The sequence below is a fragment of the Cetorhinus maximus genome, chromosome 6, assembly GCF_964194155.1.
Source record: "Cetorhinus maximus chromosome 6, sCetMax3.hap1.1, whole genome shotgun sequence".
In the NCBI taxonomy this organism is placed as follows: Eukaryota; Metazoa; Chordata; class Chondrichthyes; order Lamniformes; family Cetorhinidae; genus Cetorhinus; species Cetorhinus maximus.
In genome coordinates this window covers 2786206-2808658 of record NC_135884.1, presented here as the reverse complement: position 1 = coordinate 2808658, position 22453 = coordinate 2786206, and the positions used below count along the sequence as shown (strand labels likewise).

Sequence of the window (22453 nt, the reverse complement as noted above, 5' to 3'; positions counted from 1 at the left end):
GAAGAGAGCTACCAGAATGACGAAGGGGATCGAAGAATTGGATTAGAAGGAGAGATTATCTAAATTGTGCACGTTCTCACTGGAAAAGTGAAGGTTAGGTGGTGATACAATAACTGATTCTTGGACTCTAAAGGGACTGGATAATGTCAACTACAACAAGCTGTCTCACCTCATCCAGGATAGGACATGGCCTCAATTTAAAGAAGGGGAAATTCTAAACTAATCTGGGAAAATGATATTTCAGTGAGAGTGTCATCAATCTGTGGAACAGGTTCTCCGTGGAGATAGTGAGAGTAGTTAGCATTCATTCAAATACAAATTGCATAGTTTTTCAGAAAATAATATTTTAGAATATTATTGATATATGATGTGTAGGGAACATCGAGGAATGGGTCACTTTGGATTTAGAGTTGCTGAAGCTCTCCACAAATGGAGAGTTCTTCATCAGGCTGCACCTGCCCTGGGAGTGTGTGATGGGGACAGTGTAGAGGGAGCTTTACTCTGTATCTAACCCCGTGCTGTACCTGTCCTGGGAGTGTTTGATTGGGACAGTGTAGAGGGAGCTTTACTCTGTATCTAACCCCGTGCTGTACCTGCCCTGGGAGTGTTTGATGGGGACAGTGTAGAGGGAGCTTTACTCTGTATCTAACCCCATGCTGTACCTGTCCTGGGAGTGTTTGATGGGGACAGTGTAGAGGGAGCTTTACTCTGTATCTAACCCCGTGCTGTACCTGCACTGGGAGTGTTTGATGGGGACAGTGTAGAGGGAGCTTTACTCTGTATCTAACCCCGTGCTGAACCTGTCCTGGGAGTGTTTGATGGGGACAGTGTAGAGGGAGCTTTACTCTGTATCTAACCCCGTGCTGTACCTGTCCTGGGAGTGTTTGATGTGGACTATGTTGAAGGATCTTTACTCTATATCTAACCCCTCAACTTCATGCGAATGATACTGAGGTATTTTTTAATAATGTCAGTATCTTCAACGTTAAAAGAAATAGTATAAAAGCAACATCTAACAAAACATTGCTTCAGGTGTCCTTTAATTTTGTTTCTAATATTTCAGTTCACCTGTTGAAGCTGTTCAGATAAGCTTAAATGGAGAATACGGTAACCTATAAATCTCCATCCAGACGAGGCCGCCAGCCTTACTTACCACCACAAGAGGCAAAAAGACGGCGTCTGGAACGCTATCGTTTGAGGAGACAGCGGATGGTTAATATCGGTGGAGAAACTGAAAGCTGGCACCAGCTGAAATTGGAATTGGGCTTTGAGAAAGATGCTTCTTTCGCTAAATTCCTCTTGGATTATTACAGGTCATATATTTAGACATATGTTGTTTTGATATCATCTGCTATATGCTTCACCTTAATCATTGTGAAAGTGTTTATGAAACCAACTTCATAAAGTAAAAGCCACCGAATAATGAAATGAGGCAATTTTAAAAAAATAATAAACTCGTCTTTTTTCTCATCCCTATAGATCCCATAGAGTCTCCATGATGTTTCATTCAGATCCAAAAACAAAGAAAGAAATTGTTCACCACAAAGGTTAGTGAATACAAATATATATATTGATTACATGCGCCCTGTCCTACATGATGTTTAAACCCTCCCTGCTTTAGACTCTCTTTTTTCATTCGTTCACTGGCTAGGCCAGCATTTATTACCTATCCTTAATTGCCCTTGAGAAGGTGGTGGTGAGCTGACTCCTTGAATAAAACTGAGTGGCTTATTAGGCTATTTCACAGGGCAGTTAAGAGTCACCCACATTGCTGAGGATAATTTTTTTTATTACATGGGATGTGAACTTTGCTGGAAAAACCAACATTTTGTTGCCCATTCCTAATTGCACTTTGAGAAGGTGGTGGTGAGCTGCTGCCTTAAACTGCTGCAGTCCATGTGGTGTAGGTACACCCACAGTGCTGTTAGGAAGGGAGTTCCAGGATTTTGACCCAGCGACAGTGAAGAAACAACGATATATTTCTAAGTCAGGATGGTGAGTGATTTGGAGGGGAACTTCCAGGTGGTGGTGTTCCCATGTGTCTGCTGCCCTTGTCCTTCTAGATGATAGAAATTACAGGTTTGGAAGGTGCTGTCAAAGGAGGATTGGCGAGTTGTTGCAATGCATCATGAGAACGTACACACTGCTGCTACTGTGTTGGTGTTGAGAGAGGGAATGTTTAAGGTGGTGGATGGGGTGCAATCAAGCATCTGCTTTGTTCTACGTGGTGTTGAGTTTCTTGTGTGTTGTGGGAGCTGCACTCATCTAGGCAAGTGGAGCGTATTCCATCACGCTCCTGACTTGTGCCTTGTTAATGCTGAAAGTCTTGTTACTGATTCCCAAATGGGAGCAAAGAGTCTTTTCCTTTTTCACCTCATCAAAATCACTTGTAGTTTTAAAAGCTTCTAGTAAATCTCTTCTCACCCTTCTCTACTTCTGTGGAAATAATCCCAATACCTCAAGTCACTTCTCACAATAATGGAAACTGTGGAAGTTCTGCACCTGCTTTATTCTGTTTTTAAATGTGTTTTGTGTAGCAACCATGGATGTTTAAATGGACAGTGATGTACACAGTCCCTCTGTGATTGCATTGTGGTGATGTGAACTGAATTGACAGCAGTGTTATTTCATCATTGTAATATAGTGATGAGGAAGCTAGCAAAAGTTAAGATAGAAAGGAAGATTGATACCTGACAAGCAAATCGAACTTAAGGAGGATGAATTAACCTGTGGATTCTTGAAAAAAAGACTCGGCAGAGGCACTAATACCCATATATCAAAATTCAATAGAAAAAAGAATAGTACCAGGGGGCTGGTGATGAGCAAATGTAATTCTTGTCTTCAGAGAGAGAGAGATAGAATCAATGCACAAATCTAGAAAGCAGTTTACTAAGGTCAATGGTCGGAAAGATACCAGAATCTTTGCTGAAAGATCAGGTAATAAAACATCCAGAGACAGAGAGTATAATAAAATATTATCAGCATGGATTTCAAAAAGGAAATTCATGTTTAACCAACATGCTGATTTTTTTAAAGGAATAACAGAAATATTAGACAGGGGTAATGCAATGTATGTGGTATACATGATTTCCAGAAGGCCTTTGAGAAGGTCCCACATAAGAGACTTGTTGCAAAGGTTAGTGCATGTAGAGTCAGGGATCTGGTAACAGAACGGATAGGAAGGATGTGAAGGCATTAGAGAGGATGCAGAAAAGATTCAAGTGAATGGTTCCAGGGATAAGGGGCTTTAGTTAGGGGGATAAGTTGGAGACGCTAGGGCTGTTCTCTTAAGAGAAGGTTGAGAGGAGATTATTGATAGGGGTGTTCAAGATCATGAGGGGTCTGGACAGAATAGATAGGATGAAACTATTCTCATTGGTGGAAGGATCAAAAACTGAAAGGCACGGATTTAAGTTGATTGGCAAAAGAACCAGAGGTGGTTGACCTTCTTATGTGCTGTAACCATTCTATGATTTATCATTGATGGAGACCACAAAGCTATCAGATTGTAGCACAAATCCAGCTGGTTCATTGATCCTGGGAGAGAAACCTGTCACTCTAACCAAGACTGGGTCTATATATAATTCCATTCCAGCAGCAACGTGAAGGTAAAGAACTTAAGTGGTGTAGACCAAAGGGATCTGGAAATACAGATATATGAATCACTAAAAATAGCAACACAATGCAGAGTGCAAATGTTGGGTAAAACTCCAAGAAGTATGACAGGAGGTTAGCGTGTGGGGGGGGGTGGATTCAACTTCATGGAAAATTATGAAAAAACTGAAAAGAAAGGAGAGCCCAGGAGAGGCTGTTAAAGTCCCCAGAACACAAAATAGGACAAAGTGTTTGGAAAGGGCTAGGAATCTAACTTCAAGCACATCAGATAAAAGGACGACAATAAGAAAGGGGATGGGAAATACAGGACTGAAGGTGTATCTGAATGCACGCATTATACGAAATAAGGTAAATGAGCTTGTGGCGCAGTTTGAAATTGGCAGGTATGATGTGGTGGGAATCACGGAGAAATGGCTGCAAGGGGATCAGGACTGGGAGCTAAATATCCAAGGATATACATCCTATCGAAAAGATAGGCAGGTTGGCAGAGGGGGTGGGGTTGCTTTGTTAGTAAGAAAAAAAATTAAATCGATAGCAAGAAATGATGTAGGGTCAGATGATGTAGAATCTGTGTGGGTAGAGTTGAGGAACCGCAAAGGTTAAAAAACCATAATGGGAGTTATGTACAGGCCTCCGAACAGTAGTCAGGATGTGGGGCACAAGCTACACCAGGAGATAGAAAAGGCATGTAAGAAAGGCAAGGTTACAGTGATCATGGGGGGATTTCAATATGCAGGTAGACTGGGAAAATCAGGTTGGTAGTGGATCCCAAGCAAAGGAATTTGTGGAATGTCTACGAGATGGCTTTTTGGAGCAGCTTGTGGTGGAGCCCACTAGGGAACGGGCAATTCTAGATTTAGTGATGTGTAATGAGGCAGATTTGATAAGGGAGCTTAAGGTGAAGGAACCCTTAGGAGGAAGTGACCATAATATGATAGAATTTACCTTGCAATTTGAGAGGAAAAAGCTGGAATCAGATGTAACGGTATTACAGTTGAATAAAGGCAACTACAGAGGCATGAGGGAAGAGCTGGCCAGAATTGACTGGGAGATGAGCCTAGCAGGAAAGACAGTGGAACAGCAATGGCAGGAGTTTCTGGGAGTAATTTGGGAGACACAGCAAAAATTCATCCCTAGGAAGAAGAAGCATACTAAACGGAGGACGAGGCAACCATGGCTGACAAGGGAAGTCAGGGACAGCATAAAAGCTAAAGAGAAAGCATACAATGCGGCGAAGAGCAGTGGGAAACCAGGGGATTGGGAAGCCTACAAAGACCAACAGAGGACAACTAAAAAAGAAATAAGGAGGGAGAAGATTAAATATGAGGCTACACTAGCCAGTAATATAAAAGAAGATTGCAAGAGTATTTTTAGATATATAAATGGTAAGAGAAAGGCAAAAGTGGACATTGGGCCGCTGGAAAATGACGCTGGAGAAGTAGTAGTGGGGAACAAAGAAATGGCGGAGGAACTGAATAGGTACTTTGCGTCAGTCTTCACGGTGTAACATCCCCCAAGTTCACGAGATTCGGGGGGCAGAGGTGAGTATGGTGGCCATTACCAAGGAGAAGGTGCTAGGAAAACTGAAAGGCCTGAAGGTGGATAAATCACCTGGACCAGATGGATTACACCCCAGAGTTCTGAAGGAGATAGCTGAAGAGATAGTGGAGGCGTTAGTGGTGATCTTTCAGGAATCACTGGAGTCAGGGAGGGTCCCAGAGGACTGGAAAATCGCTAATGTAACCCCGCTGTTCAAGAAGGGAGTGAGGCAAAAGACGGGAAATTACAGGCCGATTAGCCTGACCTCGGTCGTTGGTAAGATTTTAGAGTCCATTATTAAGGATGAGATTTCAGAATACTTGGAAGTGCATGGTAAAATAGGGCAAAGTCAGCATGGTTTCATCAAGGGGAGGTCATGCCTGAAAAATCTGTTAGAATTCTTTGAGGAGTTAACGAGTAGGTTAGACAAAGGAAAGCCAATGGATGTTATCTACTTGGACTTCCAGAAGGCCTTTGACAAGGTGCCGCACAGGAGGCTGCTCAAGTAAGATAAGAGCCCATGGTGTTAGAGGCAAGATACTAGCATGGATAGAAGATTGGCTGTCTGGCAGGAGGCAGAGAGTGGGGATAAGGGGGTCCTCCTCAGGATGGCGGCCGGTGACTAGTGGAGTTCTGCAGGGGTCAGTGTTGGGACCACAACTTTTCACTTTATACATTAATGATCTAGACGAAGGAACTGAGGGCAACCTGGCTAAGTTTGCAGATGATACAAAGATAGGTGGAGGGACAGGTAGTATTGAGGAGGCGGGTAGGCTGCAGAAGGATTTGGACAGGTTAGGAGAATGGGCAAAGAAGTGGCAGATGGAATACAACGTGGGGAAGTGTGAGGTCATGCACTTTGGTAGGAAGAATAGAGGCATAGACTATTCTCTAAATGGGGAGAGAATTCAGAAATCTGGAGTGCAAAGGGACTTGGGAGTCCTAGTCCAGGATTCTCTTAAGGTTAACTTGCAGGTTGAGTCGGTAGTTAGGAAGGCAAATGCAATGTTGGCATTTATTTCGAGAGGACTAGAATATAAAAGCAGGGATGTGCTGCTGAGGCTTTATAAGGCTCTGGTCAGACCACATTTAGAATATTGTGAGCAATTTTGGGCCCCATATCTCAGGAAGGATGTTCTGGCCCTGGAGAGGGTCCAGAGGAGGTTCACGAGAATGATCCCAGGAATGAAAGGCTTAACATATGAGGAACGTTTGAGGACTCTGGGTCTCTACTCAATGGAGTTTAGAAGGATGAGGGGGGATCTGATTGAAACTTACAGAATACTGAAAGGCCTGGATAGAGTGGACGTGGGGAAGATGTTTCCATTAGTAGGAGAGACTAGGACCCGAGGGCACAACCTCAGAGTAAAGGGAAGACCTTTTAGAACAGAGATGAGGAGAAACTTCTTTAGCCAGAGAGTGGTGAATCTATAGAATTCACTGCCACAGAAGGCTGTGGAGGCCAGGTCATTGAGTGTATTTAAGACCGAGATAGATAGGTTCTTGATTGGTAAGGGGATCAAATGTTACGGGGAGAAGGTGGGAGAATGGGGTTGAGAAACCTATCAGCCATGATTGATTGGCGGAGCAGACTTGATGGGCCGAATGGCCTAATTTCTGCTCCCATGTCTAATGGTCCTATGGTTCCTTTCAATTCATGACTCACAGGAGCTATTTGATTAGATGAATAAAACACAAAAGAAGGAATGTTAAATTTATATACAATTTTGATTGGACAACGTGAGGAGAACTGTGTGCAGCTCTGATCTCCATACTACAAGAAGGATATTGAATATTAAAGAAAGTGCAGGAAAAATTTACATAGATGTTGCCAAAATTAGGAGAATGCAAGTGTAAGAAAAGTTTGAGCAGGACAGGTCTTTGCTCTGGATAAGGGAAACCTAAGAGGGGATTCGATAGAGAGTAAGCATTGAGAGTACTATAGGAGACAGTAGGCAGAGTGTACTATAGGAGACAGTAGGCACTGAGTGTATTCAGGAGACAATAGGCATTGAGTGTACTGTAGGAGACAGTGGGCATTAAGAGTACTATAGGAGATAGTGGGCACTGAGAATACTATAGGAGACAGTAGGCACTGAGTGCACTATAGGAGACAGTAGACACTGAGAGTACTAAGGAGACAGTAGGCAGTGAGCGTACTATAGGAAACGGTAGACACTGAGTGTACTATATGAGACGGAAGGCACTGAGAGTACTATCGGAGACAAGAGACATTAATCGTACTATAGGGAACAGTGGGCATTGTGAATATTGTTGAGGACAGGAGGCACTGTGGGTACCAAAGGGATCAGTAGACCCCATGAACCAAATACTCTGGATGCTGGAAATCTGAAATAAGAACAAAAAAATCTAGAGAAGCTCAGCACATCAGACAGAATCTGTGGAGAGATACAGAGTTAACTCTTCAGGACGATGACTTTGGATTTCTCTCCACAGGTTCTGCCTGACCTGCTGAGTTTCTGCAGCATTTTCTGTTCTTATTCGAGTCGACCCTATGAATATTGTCGAGGACAGAAAGCCCTGTATGTTGTATGACTTGCAATAAATTATCCGCACAACAAAAGCACTGTTTAGTTGAATGGATTGTTTAAACAGATTAGTGTATACATTCTATCTGTATATATACGTGCAGGAAGCAAACGATTGCTTTAGTGCGAAACAGAGTCCATCTGACTCTTATTCAGAGCTAAAGAGAAGTAGAAACGCGATGAATTTTATACTGTTTAAGACAGGGTGGACCCTCTTGAACAGTATAAAATCCATCACATTTCGACTTCTCTTGAGCTCTGAAGAAGTATCATACGGTTGAAACGTTAACTCTGTTTCTCTCTCCACAGATGCTGTCAGACCCGCTGAGTTTTTGCAGCATTTTCTGCTTTTATTTCAGATTTCCAGCTCCCGCAGAATTTGGCTTTTATGATTGTTTTATCTTGCTAGGGAAAGATGAAAGCAATAATGCATCATCTACATCCTCCTTGGAAAATCAAAATGCACAGTGTATCCGATCTTCACTGATTATGACATTTCCCCAGAGAACTACTTCACAACCACTGTCAACTGCTAGGTATGTTTCTCTGTAATTCGCACCGGATGTCAATACTGTAAACATGCTGGATAATGATAATGTATGCAGTGCTGGCAAAAGCTTTCTTTTGATATTTGTTCATGGGATGTGGGTGTCGCTGGATAGGCCAACATTTATTGCTCATTAATTACCCTTGAGAAGGTGGTGGTGAGCTGCTTTCTTGAACCGCTGCAGTTCATGTGGTGTAGGTACACCCACAGTGCTGTTAGGAAGGGAGTTCCAGGATTTTGACCCAACGACAGTGAAGGAACGACGATACATTTCCAAGTCAGGATGGTGTGTGACTTGGAGGGGAACTTCCAGGTGGTGGTGTTCCCATGTACCTGCTGCCCTTGTCCTTCTAGGTGGCAGAGGTCATGGGTTTGGAAGCTCCTGTCGGAGGAGTCTTGGTGAGTTGCTGTAGTACATCTTGTAGATGGTACACACACTGCTGCTACTGTGCATCGGTGGTGGAGGGAGTGAATGTTTATTGGGGTGCCAATCAAGTGGGCTGCTTTGTTGTGGATGGTGTCGAACTTCTTGAGTGGTTTTGGTGCTGTACTCCTGCAGACAAGTGGAGCGTATTCCATCACACTCCTGACTTGTGCTTTGAAGTTGGTGGACAGGCTTTGGGGAGTCAGGAGGCGAGTTACTCTCTGCAGAAGTTCCAGCCTTTGATCTGCTTTTGTAGCCACAGTATTTATATGGCTGGTCCAGTTCAGTTTCTGGTCAGTGGTAACCCCAGGATGTTGATAGTGGGGGATTCAGCGATGGTAATGCCATTGAATTACAAGGGGAGATAGTTCGATTCTGTCTTTTTGGAAATGATCATTGTCTGGCACTTGTATGGCCTGAATATTACTAGCCTTATTAGCCTAATCCTGCATATGGACACTGACTGCTTCAGTATCTAAGGAGTCTCGAATGGTGCTGAACATTGTGCAACCATCAGTGAACATTCCCACTTCTGACCTTATGAAAGAGGGAAGGTCATTCATGAAACAGCTGAAGATGGTTGGACCTAAGCCACTACCCTGAGGAACTCCTGCAGTGATGTCCCGGGACTGAGATGATTGACCTCCAACAGCGACAACCATCTCCCTTTGTACTAGGTATGCCTTCAACCCATGAAGAGTTTTCCCCCGATTCCCATTGACTCCAGTTTTGCTAGGGCTCTTTGAGACCACCCTCAGTCAAATGCTGCCTTGATGTCAAGGGCAGTCATTCTCACCTCACCTCTTGAGTTCAGCTCTTTTGTCCATGTTTGGACCAAGGTTGTAACGAGGTCAGGAGCTGAATGGACCTAGCGGAACCCAAACTGAGCACCAATGAGCAGGTTATTGCTGAGTAAGTGCCACTTGATAGTACTGTCAATGATACTTTCCATCACTTTGCCGATGATCAAGAGTAGACTGATGGGGCGGTAACTGGCCAGGTTAGACTCGTCCTGCTTTTTGAGGGCAGGGCATATGCGGGAGGTGATTGTTGGAGCATGATTTTTGCTGCATAAAGGTTAATTTGGATCATGAGGATCAGGCCTGTGCATCATCTCATTAATAAGATTTTCATTCCAGTATGAATGGGTGAGACCATGGAGGGATGAGAATTTCAAAAATGAAACATTGCCAGACCAGGAGCAATGTAAGCCAGTGAACACGGGTGATAGGTAAACAGGATTTGGTGTGAATTTAGATGGCATGTTACTACACTGCTAGAGTCAAACCTAATATTGTTGAGATTGAAGTTCCTTGCATACTTCAGTGTACTACAAGGCATATTTGTTATTCCAGTTTATCCACTGATGATAGTGACATGGACACAGATCACGAAAAAGGGAGTTTGGAGTTTGTGGAAGATCCTGTAGATGTGACTGAATATCTTCTGCCAGGCAAGTAGGTATATTTATATTCAGTAATTTTCTGTCCCTTTCACTCATTGGATGTGAGCATCACTGAAAGGCCAGCATTCATTGCCCATCCCTATTGCAGGCTCACAGGAACATGTAATCCATATTTGTTAACATCTGTAGAAAACAATGGAAATGCTCAGCAGGTTAGTCATAGTCAGCATCTGCGGAGAAAAACACAATTAATGTTTCAGGTCAATGATCATTCATCTGAATTGTTCAAATCATTGCCTGAAACGCCAACTGTGTTTTTCTTTCCGCAGATGTTGCCTGGTCTGCTGGGTATCTCCAGTGTTTTCTGTTTTTATTTCTGATTTTCAGCATTCACATTATTTTACTTTTGTTAACATCTAAATTCCTTTTCTAAAGGGGCTTATGCTTTCCTGGGGCACCAGTTCACAAACACAAGGCAGCCTCCAATATCTGTCCCCTCCCCACCCTCCCACTGTCTCTCCCCCCACACCCAACGTGCATTCTTTTTTTCTGAGCCCAGACAGTGAGGGTCAATCTTAGAGAGCATAACAACTGAGTATTGTCTTGTCCTCACCTGATGTTCAACAACACACACTTTTCAGCAATGAGAACCGGATAGCAACCAGGAGATTTTTAAAATCTCCCTCCTGCTCCTGTGCCCTCATAGCCTGGAGCACTGACATCAAACACTGCCCCATATATGTTTGAAGACTATGAATTAATTGCCTGATATATTTACCTACTAATGAGGTGCCAGGTTTAACCTGGCCTTACCCTTTAAGGCCATTGGTTCAAATATTGTTCAGGTTGTCTAACCTTTTCACGTGAGGGGGCACATTTCAATTCTTTTTCACTCAAGGGGGTGATGAGCAAATTTCAGAAAGACAGCTTTTGGCACAACATTAAACATGAATTTTTAAAAAATGGTTGGAGTATGAAGAAAAGAAATGACTTGCTGAGCAAAAAGAAACAATGTCACAGCAATAAATTGATAATTTTTAAAAACGAGTAAAAAATAAAGATGATCATTAGAGTAAGCGTGTGTGTCTGGCTAACTCCCAGTCTCAGGGTGCTCACTGCGAGACTGCATGAATGAAAGAGAGAGGGAAGGAGTGTGTGTCTGACACTCGCTCACTCACACTCACTCACTCACATACACACACATTCACTCACTCACTCACTCTTTCTCTCTCACTCACACACTCAAACACACATACACTCACTCACACATACTCTCTCTCTCTCTCAGTTTCTTTCTCACAATCACTCTCACTCACATTTATTCTCTCACACACTCACTCACTCTCTCTCTCACACACTCACTCTCACACTTACATTCACTCACTCTCACACACACACTCTGCTTCTCTCTAATCACTCTCTCACACACTCACTCTCTCACGCACGCTCTCTCTCTCACACTCACTCACTCTCTCTCACGCTCACTCACACACATACACTCACTCACTCTCTGTCACACAGTTTCTTTCTCACACACTCTCTCTCTCTCTCTCTCTCTCTCTCACACACACACTCACTGTCTCTCTTTCTCACACATGCACACACGCCTGCCGGGCCTGGGAAGTTTGAAGATTAAAACGCTTAGGAGAGGTTTTGAATGGTTGTGAAAGTATGAAGGCTCTTCCGCCCCACTTTGTCTAACAGTCCAGCTGTCCTGATCCCACTGTTGCTGCCATCTTGATGCCTGTAGTCCTTTAGGGGACCTTGCCTTTCCCCCTCTCCCCTTGGCAGGCAGTCTCTCTGTTTCCCCACCCCACCAGCAGCAGGCAGTCTATCTCTGTCTACCCTGTGCCCCCCAAACCCCAGCGACAGGCAGTCACTCACTTTCTCTTTCTCTCTACCCCCACCTCATCTTGTACTCATCAGGACTCATAAGAATACCAATTGTAAAGGGAACAACAATTTATACTGCATGAGAAGAGAGTGCTGACAGTTGGCAAGTGGACACTGTAGGTAGAGGCGTTGCCATGGAGAATGCCCCAGGGAGCAGTTAACTGCCAACCTTTTGTTTAAATTCAAACCAGGCAAGTCAACTCTGATTGGTTACGGCATTGCCATGGGTCAACTTTGATTGGTCAAGGCAAAGCCATGGGGAATGAACCAAGAATGGCTGTCCCCCAAGCTTTTTAGTTGAAAAAAATGCAATGTGTGGGCATGCTCCTTCTGTCTGCAAAGGACAGGGCTCTGTGTGTGAATATATGTAGCTTCTAGCACGCATAAGTGAGCCACATTGTGAGCCTGACTGATCCTAAATTGGTTGTCAGTGTAATTCTTAGCACAATCAGGATTGTGATTGTGACCAGTAATTTGCCTGTTGCGAACAGCCGGACCGAGCCCATTAAGGTATGTAAGGAAATTGAAATATCTTTGTCAGTTTCCATGTGAAACGCCTTTTCAGTGAAGTGACACCTAACCCCCTACTCCTTGCATATTTCCGATATATAGATGATATGTTTGCTATATTTGAATCTGCAGCTGCATGTAAGAATTTCCTTACACACCTTAATGGGCTCCATCCTGCACTCAAATTTAACTTTGAAATGGAGCAGTCAAATGAGCTCTCTTTCCTTAATGTGCTGGTTGAGAAATCTGCAAATACGTTCTCTACTACTGTCTACCGCAAGCCTACCTTAACTGGCCAATGTATGCATTGGGACTCCTATAGTTCCACATGCTATAAGATTGGCCTTATTAGCAACTTTGTAAATAAGGCCCAAGCCATTGACTCATCGTGCAAGTTTGATGCTGAAATAGGGTGCATCAAAGCCTTATTCTGCGAGATAATGGCCAACCTGATTAATTCATTGTTCATGTATGTCACACAAATTCATGAATGGGCCTAAGGGTGCCACTTTTGGTCCTGAAATGTACCCAGTTTACCTCAGGTTACCCTGGAAGGGTAAGGTGTCTCAAAAATTTGAGCAACAGGTAAAGTTAGCCATTTCACGCTGCTACTGTGCAGTAGCAACACGAGTGGTATTCTTCACTAATAGGATGTTGCCATCAAGTGAAAAGACGTTCTGCCTATCACACAAATGTGGTATATGAATTTCAGTGCCGGTGTGATGCCAGGTATGTAGGCCATATGTCCCAACAACTGGCAGATTGTATCAAACAGCACATTCCTTCGGCTGTTCACAACAGACAAAGTACTGACTGTACCCAACCAGCCCGCGCTTGCAAAACTCAGAACATTGTGTCCAACATTAGATGTCATTCTGCGATTGGATAGCACTTGCTGAACAACCCTGATTGTGCCAAGAATTACAGTCGGGCTGGCAGTGGCTCACTTACACGTGCTAGATGCTAAATATATTCAAACACAGGGCCCAGTCCTATGTAAACAGAAAGTACATGTCCACGCATTGTGCCTTTTTCAAATAAACAAAAGCTTGGGGCACAGCCATTCCCCGGCTCCTTTCCCATAGACATGCCTTGACCAATCCGAGTCTACCTGCCTGTTTTGACTTTATACAAAACTTTGGCAGTTAACTGTTCATTCGTTAATGGTGCATTCTCCATGGCAGCGTCTCTACCAATCAGAGTCCACTTACCAACCATCAGCACTCTCTTCTCATGCAGTTTTTAAAAATTCATTCATGGGATGTGGGCGTCGCTGGCTAGACCAGCATTTGTTGCCCATCCCTAATTGCCCTTGAGAAGGTGGTGGTGAGCTGCTTTCTTGAACCGCTGAAGTCCATGTGGTGTAGGTACATCCACAGTGCTGTTAAGGAGGGAGTTCTAGGATTTTGACCCAGCGACAGTGAAGGAACGGCGATATATTTCCAAGTCAGGATGGTGGGTGGCTTGGAGGGGAACTTCCAGGTGGTGGTGTTCCCATCTATCGGCTGCCCTTGTCCTTCTAAGTGGTAGTGGTCGTCAGTTTGGAAGGTGCTGGCTAAGGAGCCTTGGTGAGTTCCTGAAATGCATCTTGCCGATGGTACACACTGCTGCCACTGTACGTAGGTGGTGGAGGGAGTGAATGTTTATGGATAATGTGCCAATCAAGCGGGCTGCTTTGACGTGGATGGTATCAAGCTTCTTGAGTGTTGTTGCAGCTGCACTTACCCAGGCAAGCAGAGAGCCTTCCATCACATTGCTGACTTGTGCCTTGTAGATGGTGGACAGGCTTTGGGGAGTCAGGAGGTGAGTTACTCATCGCAGAATTCCTAGCCTCTGACCTGCGCTTGGAGCCACAATATTTATATGGCTAGTCCAGTTCAGTTTCTGGTCAACAGTAACCCCCAGGATGTTGATAGTGGGGGATTCAGTGATGGTAACGTCATTGAATGTCAAAGGGCAATGGTTAGATTCTCTCTTTTTAGAGATGGTCAATGCCTGGTACTTGTGTGTCATGAATGTTACTTGCCACTTGTCAGCCCAAGCCTGGATATTGTCCAGGTCTTGCTGCATTTGGACATGGACTGCTTCAGGATCTGGGGAGTTGTGAATGGTGCTGAACATTGTGCAATCATCAGTGAATATCCCCACTTCTGACCTTACGATGGAAGGAAGGTCATTGTATAAATTGTTGTTTGCTTTACAGTTGGTATTCTTGTGTATCTGTCTTGCTGAGTGCAAGATGAAAATCTTCAACGCCATGTCTCTTTTTTCAGCAATACTAAAGTTCTGTACAACCAAACTTTGAAATGTAAACTATCAGAAATCCTATGGGATTGCTCATGTTGAGTCCGAGATTTTTTATGGAATGCCCTGTACTACAGAACATCTTAAGTCACAGCTGAGATGATGCATTTGCCAAGGACATAAAATCTAATTGCTGTTAATTGAACACCGACTGAGGTCAGAGTTCAGTTGCTGTTGAGAGCTTAAAGTCACAACTCTTGGTTTTCTTTAAAATGTAAATTGGTAAATTGCACAGAATGTACAGCATAGAAAAAAGCCCATTTAGTTTATGCTGGTGTTAATGCTCCACATAGGCCTCCCCCCACTCCTCTTCATCAAACCTGACCTGCATACCCTTCTATTCCTTTCTCCCTCATGTGTTTATCTAGCTTTCCCTTAAAGGTATCTATACTATTCACTTCAGTCACTCCATCTGCTAGTGAGTTTCGCATTTTCACCTATCTCTAGGGCCAGGATTTTACATTCGTTGGGCGGACTTGGTGGGAGCAGACAGGGGCCATGACCACCACCCACGATCGGCTCCGCACCGCCATTTTACGCGGGCAGGCCAATTAAGGCCACCCAGCATAATACACAACAGAGTCATCAGCGAGAAGGGGCAGGATCTCATTGTCCGCCGGGTCCAATGGCAATCAGGCGGTCGATTCAAAAGCAGCAGCGGCAGTCATGTGAAGGCTGCCAGTGACTCGGAGGAACCTCGGCCTGGAGCACCTCAGTGCTGAACATGGCAAGCGGGAGGGCAGGTTGGCGGGGCAGTTGGCCCCGCGTTTTTCCGACGTGTGTCTTGATGCCCTCCTGGAGGAGGTGGCAGCACGCAGAGATATACTTGTCCCCAGGAACGAGAGGAGGAGGCCCCCCCACCTCAGCAAAAATGCCTGGGAGGAGGTGGCATCCAGGGTGAGTTCCCATGATGTGGTGAGGTGCATATGGGTGCAGTGCCGTAAGCGGGTCAATGATCTCCTGCTATCAGGAAGGGCAAGTACCGAGTTGACATGGGTCACTTAGCACAGCAGTTAGGAGCACCCACCCCGGACCTCAGATTCTTAGAGTGTGAGTGGCAAATATCAATGAGGCAGCTTCTGGGCAAGGGGGTGAGCCCGGGCTGCTTGGAATGAGTGTCTTGCGGCTCCAGGGTCACGAATCAGTTGAGCCCTGTGAGGTGTTCCTCAGGTGGGGTTGGCCAGGCTGCAGTGGCAATACAGGTACGGTGTGGACTAATCAATGCTCCTCTGTCCTTTCAGGAGAAGACATCCCATAACAATGCAGAACGGTTGTAGACTGGCGGAGGACCGCCCCACCTTCTAATCTTGAGTAGATACGAGCAGGAGGCCCTGGAGCTGGAGAAGCGCCATGCGCCTAGGTCAACCGGCCGCGGTGAGGTTGGGATGCCTCAGTGAGGTAAGAGTGCAGTGCACTGAGGTCAGAATGTCTGTACTAGCAACCATTCCACTGTTGTCTGTATATTGATGTGAGCCTCGAACATTGAATCCCCATTGATAATAGAAAGACGAGGGCACCCTGATCCGGGTGCCAGACATGCACAGTGACAGTGTAATGACTTCAACTAATGACATGTCCTTGCTCTTCCTTTCAGGCTCACTAGAAGCCCACCGGGGTGAGGAGCCCGAAGTCCAGCCGCTCACCCCAGAGGACAGCGACCATAGAAAAGCACCTGCGTCACACCCTCTCAGCCAGGCAGGCACCAGCGCAGATACCAGCACCTCGGTGGGCATTAGATCGTTGGATAGTAGCTCACTGCACAACGGTGAGGGCACTTCACACTCACTTGAGGTGCAGGCGGAGGCAGAGAGTGCCCAGGGCGCCGGCAGTCGAAGGACTGCTGGGGACCAGGAACATGCTCAGTCGGTGGCTGATGATGGGCCTCTGGAGTCGTCCCTGAGGCATCAGATGCTGGAAGTCCAGCAGGGTGTGCGGGAGGATGTGGTGGAGATACATGAGGGAATGCGCGCCGTGGTCTCCATTGTGGAGGAGCCCATGCGGAGCATGAGCAATGCAATGACCCTCATAGCCGAGCGGACTGCCCCCTCCATGCAGAGAGTGGCGACTCTCATGGAGGCTCCTCCAGGAGTTGAATCAGGGGTTCCTGGGGTTGCGCTCAGACCTGCAGCCCTCACACCAGCAATGACCTCAGGTGATCACTGTCAGTGTGGGAGATGGGTTGGGCACCCAGTATCCCAGCTCGGTGCCCATCCATCAATGGTGAGCAGGGAGGTCCAAAGCGACCTGACATTGGCGCCTGAGTTGCTTGTTGTCCCTGCGGGCTCCTCTCAGGCCGCTCCAGATGATGGCAGCAGCTCCTCCGCTCCTCTGCCAGTGACCATGGTATCTGATGAGGCTGCGATGACTGGGGAGATGCCAGCCATGGCACTGGCCGCTCCTCCCAGGCGGGGCCAGCACAGGCTCCACAGGCCAGAGGACGCCCGCCAAGGTCATCAAGGCCAACAGGACAGCAGAGTCAGCAGCTGTCTCCAGTGCCAGTGCCAGCGAGGGGGCAGCACCAGGACTCAGCACCCGCAAACGAAAACTTAAAGCACCTTAAGAGCAACACGGGCTTATCACTGGTGATATTTTTTTCCCCCACTTTGACATTAATTATTATTAGGTGTGATGGAGAACACCTTTCCATTTAATTTGTTTTATGTATGCCAGGCACCACAGCAGAAAACGTGCTTGTGTTCAACAAGCCTCTGGGTGCTTCATTAGTTCTGCAGGTGCAGGGTAACCCATGATGTTATGAGTAACTTGTTTGTCATTAAACTTTATTGAAATGGCGCATGGTGCATGTTGTTCACCAAGCAAATGTTCCTGTCAGGTATCACGTATGGAGCCGGCAGCCCTGGCATGTGGCGGTGGTTCTTCTTTGGTGGGCTAGCTGAAGGAGCGTTGGATCAAAGCCTCCCTGGTGTCCCTGCCTCCCTGGAGGTTGCCCAGATCAGCGCCTATGCCCTCAGTGTTCTCCTGACCGTGTTCGTCCTCGGACTCACTACTGGGCTTATCGTCTGCTGCCAGAGCAGCTGCGTCAACATCTTTTTCCTCCACTGCATTCCCCCCTTTCCAGTGCCAGATTGTGGAGAGCGCAGCATGCAACCACTATCAGTGACACACGACTTGGGGGGTATTGGAGTGGCCCCCTGAACGGTCCAGGCATCGAAAGCGCACCTTAAGAAGACTAATGGTTCTCTCTACCAACGCCCTTGTGGAGGCGTGGCTCCTATAGTACCACTGCTCAGCCTCTGTTCCTTGATGGTGGAGAGGCGTCATGATCCACCTTTTGAGGGAACAGCCCTTGTCGCCCAGCAGCCATTCACCACCCGGGCTGGAGCACTGAAGACCCTCGGCACCTGGGAGTGTCTCAGGATGTAAGCGTCATGGGAGCTGCCTGGGTACCTTGCACAGACTTGCAGAATCTGCATCCTATGGTCACACACTATCTGCACGTTCATGGGGTGGAACCCCTTCCTGTTGATGAAGGCACCCTGCTGACCCACTGGCGTCTTGATGGCCACATGTGCGTGGTCAATTGCACCCTGGACGCAGGGGATCCCAGCAATCGCTGCAAAGCCTCTGGCTCACTCAGCCTGGCCGGCCTCATCCGTGCGGTAGTGAATGAAAGTCAATGCACGCCTGAACAGAGCGCCTGTCACCAGCTTGACACAACTGTGGACAGCTGATTGGGAGACTCCACACAGACCCCCCACTGCCTCCTGGAAAGAGCTGGAGGCATAGAAGTTGAGGGCCACTGTGACCTTCAGCACCACTGGTATGGAGTGTCCACCCACGCTGTTGGAGCTGATCTCAGGCCCAATACTCTGACAGTTGGAGGTCACGGTCTCCCGGAGAGGCGGAGCCTCCTTTGGCATTGCACCTCAGACATATTGAGGTAGCTGCATTGCCACCTGTAAACCCTGGCAGCAGGATAGTAGTGTCTTCTGCAGCCCCTTCCACCTTGGACTTCCTGTTGGCCCTGCGCCCCTTGTGCCTGCACCCCTCCTCCCACAGGTCACTCCCCTGGAGGCTAAAAATGGACACCTGGCCTCCTCCCCCTTCTGGCCCTCTCTTCCTCCTCAGAGGAGGTGCCTCCAGCGGAGACCACAATCCCCATTCCCAGGGTAAGGGAAGGCTGTATGATACCTGGAAGGCCCCAAGTGGTATGACTCTTCTGGAGTCTTGAACTGAAGCCTTTTATTTCTGTTACAGCAGCTCTGAAACGAAATGAAGTTGTCCTGTTCACACAAGCAAGCAGGAGCAACTTATAAGCTAAAGTACTAACAACTCACATTCGCAAGCCCACTCACCCCTCTTATCCCACCCATGGACAAGGTTGGCCTACCTGCCTGCCAACTGCGCCCATGCGACGCCCTGAGAATCGCACAGGCTGCGTAAAATCACAGACACTTGGTGCCTCAAGGGCCTTAACTGGCCTGTTAATTAATGGCAGGCAAGCCTCCGTCCTCATAGCGCCCATCTAGCGAAATATTGCGACGGTGTGCAGTGACGTCGGGACGCACGCCCAACATCATCGCGTGTCATTTTACGTTCCGGTGTGTCGGGCACGAGCCCGCATGCTGAATATAAAATCCTGCCCTCGGTGAAGTTGCTCCTGAATTGCTTGCTATATTTATTGGCGACTATCTTATATTTTTAGCCCCTAATACTGGTCTTCCCCCATAAGGAGAAATTTCTCTATGTCTAACCTATCAAACCCTTTCCCAATCACTCAAAGTCACTCAAAGAGTTACAGCCGTTCGGGATCCTGTGTCAGCCTTTGTTTCTGCTTCCTTTTGGAGTGAGCCTCAGAAGTTTGTGTGATGTTGAATATGTGCCAGACTTACAGTTGTTAAAACATTAATATAATGTGCTGTGACAGTAGGTAGACAACTCTCCCTCTTTCTATGTAATTAGCATGTGAATTACCAATGTCAATATCATTTCTGATTTCTGAACAGCTTCTTAAATACTAAGCTAAGGGACTGCACAACCGAAGAAGAAGTCTTAAACATCATTAATGATGAAGTTAAATCTGGAGAAGAAGAATCTATCCCAGTTTCAGTTGCTTCAGCACAAGGCAAGAGCATATGTAGCATGAGGACCGGTATCGTCTTTGATACATGTCTTATGTCCCTAGCTGAAAAAGCTTTTTCAAGGTGCGAGTGTCTCAACTGCGATGGCAAAATAGATTTGGAACTGCATGTTGTAGCGACAGCAATGAAAGTCGTGATCCATTGCTGCCATGGACACGAGTCTGTCTGGTGGTCTCAGCCCTTGCTTGAAGGCGTCCCTGCTGGCAACATTCTGCTGGTGCCAAGCATAGTTTTATCAGGGAATAATTATCGAAAAATTGCGCTGATGTTGAAATTCCTGAATATGCTTCCAGTCAGTCATCAATCATTTCTGAAGATTCAGAAGTCATATGTTCAGCCATCAGTGACAAACTACTGGAAGAAGATGCAGGGGAAACATTTTCTGGAGCATACACATCCAGTCGTGGTGTTGGGGGATCAATGCAACAACAGCCATGTCCTTTCAGAGAAATACCTCACCTACACAATGATGGACAATTCCACTCACAAGATCCTTGATGTTCAAGTGATCGATGCCAGAGAAGGAACCAGGAAGCTGAGAAATTTGGAAACCTCTGGGTTCCAACGTGCCTTTCAGTGCTTGGTACAGAATAGTCTCGATGTTTCCGAGATAGTCACAGATGCAGATCCCCAGATCTTGACGATGATGAGTAAGTGTTCATGATCTTGAGAGAGAATAAAGAAGGAACCATCCATTCATCTGCCGCAGCTGATTTCCCATCCCTGATCCAATAAGCTAAATCTCCCCACCAAGGTTGCCCCTGAATTTGCATCTTTCTCCAGGTTTTCTCCAATCTCCCCTCACACTCACCTTCAGCTCACTTGTCAAGAGAACCACCTCTGCTCCCTCAACCTCATTCCCAGTAAACTGCTTACCATCCAACTTCCCTTCCTTTTCCCCATGTTTGCTGACATTGTAAATGGTTCCCCCCTCCTCAGGAACGCTTTTGTTCAAATCTGCCCTCCTAAAAAAACCTTCCGTCCCTCTGTCCTTGCAAATTACCACCACATCTCCAGTTTTCCTTTCCTTTCAAGCCCTTGAATTTGTTGTTGCCTCCTGAACCTTGCCACTCAATCTTGAATGTATGAACCTCTCTAATTAGCTTTCTGTACTGCCACAACAATGAAAAGTCCCTAACCAAAGTGACAAACCTGTGACTGTGACCATGCTGCATGATCCTTCTTGTCCTTCTTAACATCTCTGTCCTTGACAGCTTCGACCACACTACACCATCTTTTGGATGAGATGTTAACTCAAGGTCCTGCTCTCAAGTGGATATAAAAGATCAAGTGACACTATTTTGAAGGAGAGTGGGGAGTTATCCTTGATGTCAAATATGTATCCCTCAAACAACATCACTAAAAAACAGATTATCTGGTTGTTATCACTTTTCTGCTTGTGACAGTTTGCTGTGTGCAAATTGAATGCCATGCTTCATACATAAGAACAGAAAAAGCACTTCATTGTCTGTAAAGGACATCCTTAGGTCATGAAAGGCACTATATAAATGCAAGTCTTTCTTTCTTTCATCCTCTGTCTTTTCTTGGTTGTCCAGCTCGGTGGGAGTTTCTCTCGTTTGGCTCCACTCTCACCTACCCCAATTGTAGCCAGAGATTGTCCCGCAATGCACTTTGGAGCCCGCCCAAAAATCTATCATTAGCACCCAATTTCCTTCCTGATCTCCATGCTGCTCCTTGGTGAATTTATTCACAGTCATGGGATTAGCTTCCACATGTACACTGATGAAATCCAGTTCTATCTTCATCGAGTCATTGCATCATTACAGCACAAAAGGAGGGCCATCGGCCCATCACATCCATGCTGGCTGCCTGTAGAGATCCAGTCCAGTCCGGTCAGTCCCATTTTCCCACTTTATCCCGGTGGCATAGTGGTATCGTCACTGGACTAGTAATCCAAAGACCCAGGGTAATGCACTGGGGACCCGGGTTTGAATCCCACTATGGCAGATGGTGAAATTTGAATTCAATAAAACATCTGAAATTAAAAGTCTAATGATTACCATGAAACCATTGTCGTAAAACCCATCTGGTTTACTAATGTCCTTTAGGGAAGGAAATCTGCCACCCTTACCTGGTCTGGCCTACATGTGACTCCAGACCCACAGCAATGTGGTTGACTCTTAAATGCTCTCTGAAATGACCTAGCAAACCACTCAGTTCTCAAGGGCAATTAGGATTGGGCAATAAATTCTGACCTAGCCAGTGACACCCCAATCCCATCAACTAATTAAAAAAAAGATAGGTGAACCAACACCTCCCCTCTTATAATCCTAATTCTGAGGTTCGGCCTGAACCTATCTGGCTGGAGAAAATGGTCAAGGCTCACCACTCTTCTTTTAATAGTTTATTGTGAAATCGATAAACATCACCACCCTGTCCCCCTTAAGTTAGATCAGTTCTTACAAATGCTGTTTACCATCGATAACTTCCTGCTCCCTTTTAAGTTAAATCACTACCATACTCACAAACACCGTTGCTGTAACATCTGAGCTGCACTCATGCTGTCAATCCTTGCGGAGTTGCTGCTTCTGTTGCTGCTGTTCC

At 46.0% G+C, this 22453-nt stretch overlaps 1 protein-coding gene across 1 annotated transcript in view; it reads left to right on the top strand.

The window, feature by feature from the left end:
* Positions 1-400: 400 nt before the first annotated feature.
* The window catches only part of LOC144681290 (uncharacterized), a 36093-nt gene continuing 14040 nt past the window's right edge, over positions 401-22453 (top strand). The window contains exons 1-5 of the mRNA XM_078542896.1: positions 401-1313; positions 1480-1547; positions 8113-8239; positions 10030-10131; positions 19754-20538. Of these exons, the coding sequence (XP_078399022.1) occupies positions 1096-1313; positions 1480-1547; positions 8113-8239; positions 10030-10131; positions 19754-20538 (1300 nt within the window). The 5' untranslated portion in view covers positions 401-1095. The remainder of the gene's footprint in view (positions 1314-1479; positions 1548-8112; positions 8240-10029; positions 10132-19753; positions 20539-22453) is intronic.